We start from the raw sequence: 12338 nt of genomic DNA on the forward strand, positions 1-12338 counted from the left end.
CACATCCAGATGTGTGTGTGACAATGATCATTGGGACTTGGGGGACTTTTAAAAGTGGGCGGAGCATGTCACCTAAAAATCCATTAAACTTCATTCTTCTTCCATTTGTGCAAAAGTTTCGAGAGCAAATCACTGCAAGCAAGTTAGGAGCGTGATGTAACAGTGAATACTTTTCAGAAATTCCCCCCCTCACCACGAAGTTTCTTCACGAGAAGCCACTTCCTGTTGCATCCAGATGCAAAGAAACTCAAAACTCTGAGGAAATCTTTCAAACTTAGTTCCACAAATGCCAAATCCACAAAATTCCAAGAAATGGTCAGTCACACCAAAGTATATAATCATTTTAAAGTGTTACATTTATAATTTCTTAATATTAATACTAATAAAATCTTGTCTTCAAATTGAAATCATAGTGAAGAATTTAAATGTTTAAAACTGTGAATTGGGTGGCTCGGTGGCGCACTGGTTAGCACGTTCGTCTCACAGTTAGGAGGGTTCCAGTTCGATTCCACCTCCGACCCTCTCTGTGTGGAGTTTGCATGTTCTCCCCGTGTCCGCGTGGGTTTTCTCCGGGACCTCCGGTTTCCTCCAACATTCCAAAAACATGCTTGGTAGGCCGATTGCGCACTCCAAATTCCCCCTAGGTGTGAGTGCGAGTGCGGATGGTCGTTCGTCTCTGTGTGGCCTGCGATTGGCTGGCTACCGGTTCAGGGTGTCCCCCGCCTACTGCCCGATGACCGCTGGGATAGGCTCCAGCATGCCCGTGACCCCCGTGGGGACAAAGCAGTACAGAAAATGGATGGAAAAATGTGAATTGATTTGCAATCGTTTTCATCTTTCTTTGGTTGAAATTAAAATCAAAAGATGCTTGTGTCATTAAAAAAAGATTGAGGACACATTTCCATTTGCCTTCATTGTCTGAAGGGGAACAAACTGCATGAGAAGTTGTGCTCTCGTGACAGCAAACAACGAGAGACCACAGATGAGTGTGAAAGTGAAAGTCACTTTATAGTGTACACAAAATGAAAATCAACGGCCATGAAGTGGAACGAATGACGTTTTTTTTTTTAACATAGACAACTGTTTATACAAGCACTAAAACTGGTTTAGCACATACAAAAAAAATTACGTGAGACAAGAGGAAAACAGACTACAAAATTGAGAGCAGATGTTGACCCTTTTTTGGAGATGCGTGTCAACGCTTGAATAAGTTGTAAGACAAAAAATTGTTTAATTCTTTTCCAAAAATACCACAACATTTTTTACTATTAGGAAATGTTGAGTAAAAAATGTCATTCAAATACATTATTTGGATGACAAACAAATTTAGTGTGTGAACTTCAACATCAGTGGTAAAAATTGAAATGTTTAAAAAAATAATAATAATAACTTGAAAAAATTTTAATTTGATTTTTAAAAATTCTGGTATGGAACTGCCTCTAAATCTGCCACCCAAAAAAAACCATGTAATTCACCAAATGTCACCTTGCGCTATTTTCATGCCAGTTGAATTGAATTTGAATTTCTAAACACAATTTTGGACAGTATCAAATAATTTTAAAAAGCAGCAGATATGCAGGACGTACTTCCTGCGGCGGATGAAGAAGGAAGCTATTCGCTGGGGAAGACGAAGGTGAAGCAGAAGACGGAGACATCGGACAGGCAGTCAGCGCGAACCGCCGCCTCCATGTTGCTGAAGAGCAAGCGGCTCCCGTTGTTTGGGTTGCGAGCCTGGTCGCCCGTTGTCGTGACTATGACATTCTTCCTCAGCTGGTTGAACCTGCACATGATGCGCTGATGCTCGCGGCCGCGCAGCACACCGCGGAACGCCAGCACGGCCGTCAGGTGCCTCGAGCTATGGGTGCCACAAAAACAACGGTGATGAGTTTGGGCAGCATGGAAAACACACGGCGCCGTACCTGAAGTCCGGGTATTGGTTCAGTAGAAGCTGCAGGTGGTCTTTGATGTCGCCTTGGTTCTTCAGGCCCACGATGTTGCTCAGGTGCTCCCCGACGGGGTCCAGCCAGTTCTCACGCGAGCCCTGGAAAAACACCTTGAGTCTTGAATTGAATTTGTTTACTGAAACAAACTTTGCCGTTCATGGAAACCGATGTAGACACAAAAGAGTGCGTTCAGTTTTCGTAACTCGTGGTTGACGTTTCTGCTACGATGTAGGAGGATGCGTTACCATGCGGCGGAAAACGTCGGCGATCCGGCAGCACTGCGCTTGCATCTTGCTGGCTGCCTTGCCGTGCTTGCGCTTCTTGCACGAGTAGTTGTTCTTCATCAGCTGGCCTACATACTCCTTCAGTGTGTGTAAGTGCGCCGCGCTCGCCACTTCCTACCCGCAAAGATCCAAAAGTGACATGGGTTGGCGTCGGGTGCTCTGGGACGGCGGCACTACCTGGCGGTGCGGCGGACACAGGGCCTCGCAGTGGCACGCCAGACGTTCGGCCCGGGCGTACAGGGCGTCAAAGTCGTCGTCGTTGGCCAGCCACTTTCTCGTCATCATCCTGCGCAGGTATGGCTGCAACACAAAACCTGGCTCAATTAGGACACCAAAATGTCTTTGGACACAAGCATCACTCTCTGAGTACGCACATACCAAGTACCGATAACACTGGCACTTCATTTTATGCAAGGACAAGGTTCCATTGACGAGAACATGCACAAACAACATCAGAACAAACGCTGACGTTTATGACAACGCGAGGAATTCCTATCACAAGGAGCGTTTTTATTTTTTTTTCCTGAGTGTCATCATGAGTGTGGTCTGTGTAAATATTGTCACCATGTGAGTTGGTCAAAATGCTTGCAAGGTGCGAAGGAGGAGGAAGCAGAAGTCATAAATTGAGAAATGCGCATCGTGGGAATTCACCAGGTTTTGTTTTTCAGCACACTTCCACTTTTTTCCCCTTCAACTATTAACGGTTGTAACCCATTGGGATTGTTCTAAATGAGCACTTGACTCCTTTCTCCTTGGTGGATCTCAAACATGAGCGGCGAAAAGTCAAATCGGCTGCGATTGCTCTCGTCTCAGCCGACGACTCCCACAATCAGAACTTAAAAGGACATGCGGGCCACTCTGAGGAGACCCCTCCTTGACCCATCTTTTGAGTCAAGAAAAGGACTTTTCATGATGACATCTTGCGTGAACTAAAATTAAATAAAAGGTATTTTTATTTCGTGAGTCTCAACGCGTCGACCAGTTGGTGCGACTCAGTTGGTCAGCAGGGAAACGCTATCTCCCATTTGAATCAACATTTTTTTGTTTTGTTGTTGCAAGAGTGGTCAAAAGAAATAAAAATTAAGAACTTAAACTGCTTTTGCACCTTGACGTCCTCCTTGAAACGCTGCTGGAGGCCGTCCTGGAGGGCTTGCAGGAGCCACACGACCTCTTCGCTCAAGGCCGCCACCCCATTCGGGTTGGAGCCCGCGTAGCATTTCTCCATGTGGCACCTGACAAACACGTCCAAACATGTCGACAAGTGTCAGGCAGGCGCTCTGAACAATTGCGGACCTGCGACGGTCATGTGACTTACAGTAAGGCCTGGAAGCCGTTGATGTAGACGACTTGGTATTCGCTCCACAGCGGCAGCGACGAGCAGTGGCGCCAAAACTCGCTGTGGAACCTGCACATGAGCGGCAGTTCGCCTTTCATGCTTGAACGTGCAAAATTCCCACAGTCTTGAACACATCACACAACATTGGAGTTACCTCGTAAGAACTTTTTTTGAAAAAACAAAAGGCATTCTTATATTTATGGCTTTTTGAAAATGATCAATGATTGTTTTGTTGCTTACACAAACATAAACCACACGAGCCATATTTTAGTGTCTGTTCTGTTTTGAAATGATTGTTTTTGACTGACTTCACGTCCAATTGTGTTACAATTCATGTACATTTTGCTTCAGCTGAGGTTGGTTTTCCAAAAGTGACATGAATTGAAGGTCACGTCCTTTTGCTATTGCTACCTCCCAAGGCATTCTGTAGTTGCATCACCACCCAGCCATCATTTCTTCTGCTTTTGAAAGATTTCCTCAACAATTTGTCAATACCCACTTCCACTTTACTCGGGTAAACAAAATGCAGCACCTCTTGGGGAAATCCTTCAGCTCTGCCAGACAGGAAGCGATCACGTCTCCTTCCAGCTCGGCATCCACGTGTCCCGCATTCACAACGTTTCCTCCTACTTTCTGCACACACGTGAAAAGGACGGCCTGAGTTTGCTGCTCTCTGCTGGCTATAGAAGCGCATTGCTGCCTTACCAGAAAAAGAAAAAAAACACGGCCAATTTCATGGAATAACGTGAGGTTTACATTATAACCATGTTAAAACCAATTAATTATGATAATATGAAATATAAAAAAAACTATATAAAAATATTTGGCTAATATCGGTAAATTAAATCATCCAGCCAATTTATCATGCATCACATTATAATGTGAAACGCATTCACGTTAAAATGTGACATTCAAGTATACATTTGCTGACTTTGCATGACGTAAACAACCAAAAGCTTAAGAAAAAGATAACGAGGTCAGGTTCCGAGCGTCGCTGTCCGACCGTGCAGATGTCCATGTGGAAGATGGAGGAGAGCAAGCCATCGTCGTCCTTGTCGGGATGCTTTCCGGTGCTCCACATCTCCTCGTTCTCCAGCTCCACCAAGCGGTCCAGAGTTGCTCTCAGGTCCTCCTGGAACAGTAAAGTAAGTTTGCAAGTGACAAAGGTCAAAGGCCACTCGATGACATCACGCACTTGGACAGTGCGGCAGAACTTGTCTCTGAGCGTCAGGAGCAAGTCGCCATCTGGGCGCAGGTCGACGTCAGCGAGGCTCATCTCGGGCTCCAGGGCGGGACTTCCCATCATCGTCCGACTGTCGAGGTTTGACAAGCGCAGCGTTGGCAACGTTAGGAGGACGCGTGAAGACACGCCGGCCATAATGTCCAGCGGCTTGCATCACCTGCAATTATTTTGAGCCTTTTGCCCCCGCGTTTGGAGATATGCAGGCGGGAATGCCGCCAGCCCAGCTGCTGCTTCTTCTTTGTTTGAAAATGTTGCCCACATTCCTGCTCTCTGACATCAACACTCTTCCATAATTTTGTCTGTCCAGTTATTTCATGAGCATGGAAATATTTTTACGTTACTAAACGTAGTGGAGAATACTTCAAGGTTATTCTACCAGATGACAACTATTGAAACCACTAAAACTAAAAATTGAAAATTTGTTCTGTTGAATAAAACGGAAAATGCTTTTAAAAAACGTTTTGTAAATCTAACTGAAACTAATTCCAACAGAATTCTTTGGCGCTAGGATATCGCGAGATGGCGGCAAAGCACTTTTATCTGAACCCGCCACATTAATTCGTTAGCAACAAGAAGTCAAATTCATACAGTGTCACCTTGAGATAAGAGTCCCTTGACTTTAAAGCTTTTCAAGATATGAGCCATTGCTTGCGTATTTCTTTAGCTAGCAGTGCATTTTACTGTAAGGCCAAATAGAGACCAGGCGGTGTTCCTGACCTGCGGTAGCGGTGCAGAATCCAGTCCAACAGGGCGTAGAGGTCCTTGAGCTCCACGGCGCGGCCCTCCAACGTGCCGAGTTGCCCCTTGACGGCGGTGTGGTAGGCGCGCACGTAGGTGGCGAAGACCTGGAAGCTGGGCGGGTAGGACCAGCGCAGCTCGCACTTGACCTTCTCCAGATCCTCCAGCAGCGCCTTGCCCAGAAGGCCCAGGTGGACCGCCAGCCACGAGGAGTTGCTGCCCGGAGGGGGGAGGCACAGACAACGGCGGAATTAAATCCAGAGTGCAGGAATGAATGAGTCTTTGCTGCATTTTGATTTCAGCTGCTCCATTTGGCCTACAGAGGACAGTATAAAACACGCAGAATCAAATCAAATCAAATGAGTTGTTTTATTTGATTGCCAACAAACCTGTGGTTGGTCGGTTCCAGGTGGACAGCCTCCACCTTGTCCCGGGCGCCCTGGTCCACTGCCTCCCTCCAGGCGTCCATCCAGCTCCCCTGCAGACCGCCAAGTTCCTGGGCTCGCTTGTCCTCCTCCTGGATGATGCGGGCCACGTGGACCAAGAGCCCCTTGTTCCTGGCGGGGAGCGAAACGGAGGTGCGCACAATGGAGGCCAGCTTCAGGCGGAGGTCGGCGTACAGGAGGTTCAGGTCCTTCTCCTTCTTAGCCAGCTCGACAGGAGAGTCCTCCAGGCCAAGACGCTCGTGCTGAAACTCTGCCCGCAGAGCCAGCAGGTGGAGGTGCGCCTCCTCCAGGACCTCCATTTCGATTAGCTTACTGATCTGCATTACTGCAGGAAAAGAGTGATATTTCCCACTGTCCTTGAACGCGGCGCGCGAGCACTTTTCCAAACTCACCCGAGAGAGGAACGGGCGGCAGTTCGGGGAGCGTGTATGTCTCCTCCATCTCCATTTCCTCCTCCTCCTCTTCCTCATTTTCTTCCTTGGCCATGGCCTCCTCCTGGACGGTGAGGAAGGCGTCCTGTCGCTTGTCCTTCTTGGAGTTGAATCTCAGGCTGCGACGGATGGACGCGCCCTTCTTCAGGAGAGAATCCAGTCGGGCCATGCTCGGTTCTGAAGATAGGAGGCATCAAAACAGGATTGGACAACCTGGAGCTTTCAGAGAAGCAACCTAAACATTTCACAAGAATGCCCGAAGATCAGGTTTCCAAAGCAGACACGCTAGCCACTAGGCCACCACGCTGACACATACAGGACTCATTTTGTCATGGGCTTGAGACGCTCACCTGTCCTTGAACGCATCACGGCTTTGCTTTTCTGCGGGTGGTTGTCGTCATCCTCTTTGGTCTGGAAGAGCGCCGGCACACTCCTCAGCGGCGACGTGACGCCTGACAAAACCGTAACAGAGCCAGCCACCAGTCAGCGCATGTCCTTCGAGTGACCTGCTCAGGAATGCGCCCATGGGGGACTGTGAAAAACCTCAGCCAACCTCACCACTCACCAGGAGAATGCGGCGCTCGGACTGGCATGAGGGGCGACTGGTTCTTGGACCCCCTGGACCCTGGCGTGAGAGGACTTTTCTCGGCCGCCAGCCGGATGCTGTTGCGGAAGGTCTCCAGCACCCCCGGTGTCTTTTTGGAGGAGTCAGCGTCATGGTGGTGGATTTGGGAGCCAGGCTCAGTCATTGACATGGCAACTGGACATGGAAGGGAAGGTGATGCACAGAACTTTTGACATCAAGTTCCACTCCCAAAGTAATTCACGCTCCAATCACTGCGATAATGAACAAGTTAGTTGAGCTACTTTTGCTTCAGTGTAGTCAAAGTTAATTTAACGTACAACTTGCAAGTCGCCAAGTTACCCAACACTCAACTTTTTTGTTTACACAAAACATGGCGACCCGTCCTGTCAATATGGCTGTGGGAAGGTGCAGAATTGTCTTACTTGCAGAACTCGTTTTACACCCTGCTCATCAATCAATTAAAATTAAATTAAGTTTGTATAATGATTTATTTAGTTCAAATTAGGCACCTATACAGTATTTCAAATTCTGCGTTTTTTTTTTTTTTTTTATCAAACTTACTTTTTAGAGGACAAGGAAACAGATTTTTCATTTTTTATTTTTTTGTTTTACTTCAACAAGCGTGCAAACAGTTACGATAATATTGAAAAAAAGTGTACTTTCAATACACTTAAAACATAATTTCAGTATGCTAAAATTTATAATTAGTACAGCATTTAATTCCTCCACAACACGAAAATTAAGAAGATAGTCAGCCTCGATGAACCGTGATCAAATGAGAAGTGAATGCCTTTTACAGTCGTTGGTTGAAATCAACAAGTGAAAACGGAGCAAATGTCGAATCTCGTCTACAAACAAGTGCAACAAAACGACCTTCGCGCTTACCTGTTCGGCTCAGGTAGAAGAACGGCAACTTTGTCTTGCTACTTTCATTTTTTCGACATGCCAGCGAGAGAAAGACGTCTTGTTTCACAATCCATGCATAAGGTTTGCGGGGGAAACGAAAGAAAGAACAGGAATGACAAGATCACCTTCGTCCCTCCAGTTAATTATTACAATCGCGCGTGCGCAAGCGCGCACGCGCGCAGCGCGTTAAAGTCACTCTCGTGTGCTGTAATTCATCAGAAAAAAATTCTCACTTGGTACTTTTTTCCATCTTTCCATACTATGGAAGCAAGGGTCTGTTTTGCCTTCAAGTGCCCTCGGAAATCTCATTGTCACTAATCTAGTAAACTCTTAATCCAGGTCAAATCGCACTCCTTATTGTGTTCGGGGCACATATGTGCTTGAATGTTGTCAAGGGATCTCGTTTTGAGCGCAGACCCTAGTCCGGTTAAGCAGAAGTCACACAAAACTTCTGCTCTTGAAAAGGGCCGTTGAAGGGATGCCATGACGGAAGTGTCCACCAGGAGAGGGAGGCACACTGTCGAGCTCGATCATGACCTCACGGACATAATCGCTTGAGACATTAATTCTATTTATAATAGGAGTCGCTGATGGTGTAGGGGTACACTTGCCTGTCTTGAGTCCCGACACCGTGAGTTTGATTTGACGGTGTGAATGTGCGTGTTTGGCAAAAAAATCCAGTGAAATAAACCAAACCTTACTCAATTATTTACAAGAATCATGTTAAATGATGATATTAATATTCACATTTTTTAATAATGACTCCATTGAAGGTTGAATAATTAACAGTGAGAATTATTATTATATCATAATAATCTGTTTGTTATTCGGTTGTTGCCTGTGAACTCCTGGTGTTTAATTTGTACTGAACTTTATATTAAGAATTTTCAAATAAATCTGGTAACCAGTAAAGGTTGAATCAAGGCACCTTAACTCTTTTGGTGGTTTTTGTTTCCAAACATGATTTAGGCACTCGTGCTAGCAGGCTAACATTTTGCACTTGTTTTGAGCAGCAGGAAAAATGTGACTTCACACATCCCACACCACAGGACAATCGCCACGGATCATCTTTTAGATAATTGGGCCTTTGAGGACATTGACGGGAGACGGAGATCCGGGCTAAAAACCCTTTTGATTACCGGTATTTGTGCAAGCTCATCGGATGCACAATCACTAAGGCTCATTTTACAGAGACATGTTGTCCATTTCCGTCATTTGCTATGGAGCACATTTTGTTTTCAGAGGTTTGACTGGCATCATCTTCATCATCATCATCACCATGATGAAATGTGAAGATGAGCCGAGGAGGCGACAAAGAGGAGGTCTCACTCGGGTGACCCTCGGCGTGCCAAGCGTCAACGGCGCCGCAGACAGGAAATGAAAGAAAAGAGAAGAGAAGCTGCGTCGCCTTGCCACCTCGCTGGCTCCTGCGATCCATTGTCCTCCTCACCCTCCCAATCATTCACATTGTGGTCATAGGCAACAAATGAAACTGATCTCAGACATGCGTCAGCATTTTCATGTATGCTTTTCCAAATGGTTTTGCCCCTTCCAGAGTTGGGTGACTGCACGCTTCAGCGTGCCCAGGCACACGCGAGCTGTCACTCTAAATTTCTTTGATGATTGTTTGTCTGGCTGCACGCCGCATCCATCGTATTATTCATGTCTTACTGGGTTGGTGCTGCTGTTTTGCTTAGCAACAATTGTGACCAGCCATGGGGGATCGTCTGTGGAAGAAACATCAAAGACACCTTTGGATGCGTTTACATGGGGACCATCACACAACACACATACACACACACGTACACACACACACACATACACACACACGTACACACACACACACACACACACACACACACACACACACACACACACACACACACACACACACACACTTATGCTTACCCTCATGAAAGGGTGAAGAGGTGCTTTCAAGGGATTTGCTCTTTCTCTTGCCTACTGAAGGCTAATTGAGCTTGTACAAATGAAAAAGGCTGGTTGAGGAGTTGTGTGTGGGGGGCAAGCCAGTTGGGGCTGTGATTGGTTCCATTGGAAGTGCTTCTGTGCTTCCTAAAATAACCCTCATAAACACACACACACACACACACACACACACGCACCTCGATTGCCCCTCTCACGACAAAGCGGCTATCCCAGCACTGAGCGAGACAGCCTGTCAGAGCGACATGCACACACGCACAGGCCTCCCCCTCAGCAAAGCAATGTCAAAACATACTTACGCTCTACTCCTCCATCAAATATTGCTTTCATCACTCATCTCTTGGCCATCGTAGTCAGATGTTCAAGATGCCACAGAGGCCACACCCGCACCACCCTCCAGTCCCCACCTGCAGAGCCAGCCCATGCAAAATTGATCATGGTGACATTTACAATGATTCCTGGGCGAAGTTACTGCAGGCCGGAGCGATATTCGCCCGCAACACGAACAAGAACTTGCTCATCTGATTAACAGCAACGATTACTCACATTCATTTCTTGTGCATACTTCGAGACAGTGCTGGAAGACAAGAGGGCCTTTTTTGCAGGCGCCTTGAAACGGGGTCAAGCTTTGGCGGCGCCTCCTAACTGGGACACGACTATAGTTAATTTTGCTGTGCACGTGTGAACATGTACTGGGTTGTACGCTAAATCAAGTGCCCCAAAAATATTTAAAGGCAAAAGAAATTTTTTGTGATGGTGAACTTCTTCGAGAAACAGTGTTTACTAATTTTTTTAAATCTCGGTTTGTGACACCATTGGGTACTTTAAGATGCCCTAAGTCAAACTGACCCAGAAACGTTGTTGATCCTGAAAAATGAATATTAAGGTAAGATGAGACATAAACGTTTATTGGGATTTTCTAGCTCACTCCTCTTGATTGCAGGTCAAATTGGCCCATGTAAGAGATTTGTTTTAGCAACAAACAACTCCTTAAGCAACACATGTAACACGTGTGTCTCTGACGCGTTTTGCTAATGAAAAAATACTCGGGTCGAATTGACCCAGGATCATTGTTGCTCTTCCTGAGAAATGAACGAAAAAAAATTGGTTAAGAATGTGACCTAAACAAAATTTGGCGAATTTTTTCTGCCACATTGGGAAATTGCAAAATGTACTGGGTGAATTTGACCCATAAATATTATTACTGTTCCAGAGAAACTAACTGAATGAAGGGCCATGCTGAGGTATCAGAAAATGATTCTTGGAATTTTCATTGTTTCTTTGGGGATGTTAAACATCAGCAGACCAGGTGGGTTGCGGGTCGGCCGTCGAAGAGGCGAGCGGAACGCAAAAAGACTTAAAAGAGTCGTTTGAAGCCACCGGCAGCAGCAAGCGGCGATAAAGGTGGCGGCATGGCGCACTTTGACGTCCTCTTCATCGTCATCGCTTTGACATCTTCATCAAACCTCCATGGTGAACTCACTTGGTCTTTTCAGGCAGGGTTTACGCAAAAATGGGCGCTAACTAAATCAGAAAGTGGAATTTTGAGACAACCAAAGTTTCCATCCCACTTTTTGGAACATTCGTCTCGGTTAGCATGTGATATTTGCAAGGTAATTGACAATGGTCGCATGCGCTCATCTTCTCAGGAGCGACCTCAACACTGCTTTTGAGTTCATGATCAGACACTTTCAAGCCATCAAATGTAAACAAGCCAAATTCCACGACAGTTTATTTCCTTCTTTTTTTTTCATGACAAAAAAGCAAAACAACATTCTCTAAGTCAAATTTTCTCCTCCAAAATACAAAATGATGAAGCTATTACGCAACATGAGACATTATCACTTCAATCGATCTCCTATAATGATTATATTTGCACATAACAAGAAAGACCTTTCAGTTTTCAAGATGATGGTTATGTATCATGTCAGAGCTTTCACCTTAAAAGAAATCCTAAGTGATTGTTCTCATCCTTTCATGGGAATAGAATGTCAAAACTGATTATGTTATTATGTATCATGAAAGACCTTTCACTTGACAATAATTGCGAGCAATTTAGCTCTCTATGACTGGAAATATTAGCACAATCCAAATGTCCATTGAGGGCCTGACTGACTTGCAAGCAGCGCGAAGGAAGTTTAGCATTTCCTTCCTCATTGGTAAAAACACCTCTGAAGGCAATATGCTGCCCTCTGCAGGATTGGGGTGCCAGGTGAACAATGGTGCTCAAAATAATCTATAAATGATTTTTTAATTTTATATTACGACAAGAAAGATTCCTGCAAACATAAAATTTTCAAGGAACTAATGTTACTGTTGAAAACATTCTGGAAATGTTCTACCCTTTTGTAAGTCTCGGAACCTCAAGCTCTCTATAAAGACACTCTTCTAATCTTTGTGTGCGTGTGCTGTGTCTAAGTACGTTTCTATTGGACGTCTCATGCGTCTGTCCACACATGGACTAGTAAATCGGCGTTACCA

The 12338-nt window shown here is 45.6% G+C and overlaps 1 protein-coding gene across 3 annotated transcripts; it reads right to left on the reverse strand.

Annotated features, from left to right (window-relative positions):
* Positions 1-994: 994 nt before the first annotated feature.
* exoc3l4 (exocyst complex component 3-like 4) lies at positions 995-8221 on the reverse strand. Of its 3 annotated transcripts, XM_085932597.1 has the most exons (15): positions 7893-8215; positions 6987-7181; positions 6772-6873; positions 6383-6598; positions 5934-6315; positions 5524-5760; positions 4759-4876; positions 4567-4695; positions 4096-4196; positions 3543-3632; positions 3333-3459; positions 2405-2527; positions 2189-2341; positions 1920-2041; positions 995-1855 (listed from the first exon to the last, which is right to left on the reverse strand). In XM_085932597.1, the coding sequence occupies exons 2-15, from the start codon at positions 7174-7176 to the stop codon at positions 1612-1614; spliced, it is 2334 nt and encodes a 777-aa protein (XP_085788723.1). In that variant the 5' UTR covers positions 7177-7181; positions 7893-8215; the 3' UTR covers positions 995-1611. The 3 variants fall into 3 exon arrangements, with proteins under 3 accessions (XP_085788723.1, XP_085788721.1, XP_085788722.1); XM_085932595.1 differs by having other exon boundaries at positions 2402-2527; positions 4567-4876; positions 7893-8221; XM_085932596.1 differs by having other exon boundaries at positions 4567-4876; positions 7893-8217.
* Between the last annotated feature and the right edge of the window lie 4117 nt (positions 8222-12338).

Source organism: Syngnathus leptorhynchus, chromosome 15, assembly GCF_054491065.1.
Source record: "Syngnathus leptorhynchus isolate UIUO chromosome 15, UIUO_Slep, whole genome shotgun sequence".
Taxonomy (NCBI): domain Eukaryota; kingdom Metazoa; phylum Chordata; class Actinopteri; order Syngnathiformes; family Syngnathidae; genus Syngnathus; species Syngnathus leptorhynchus.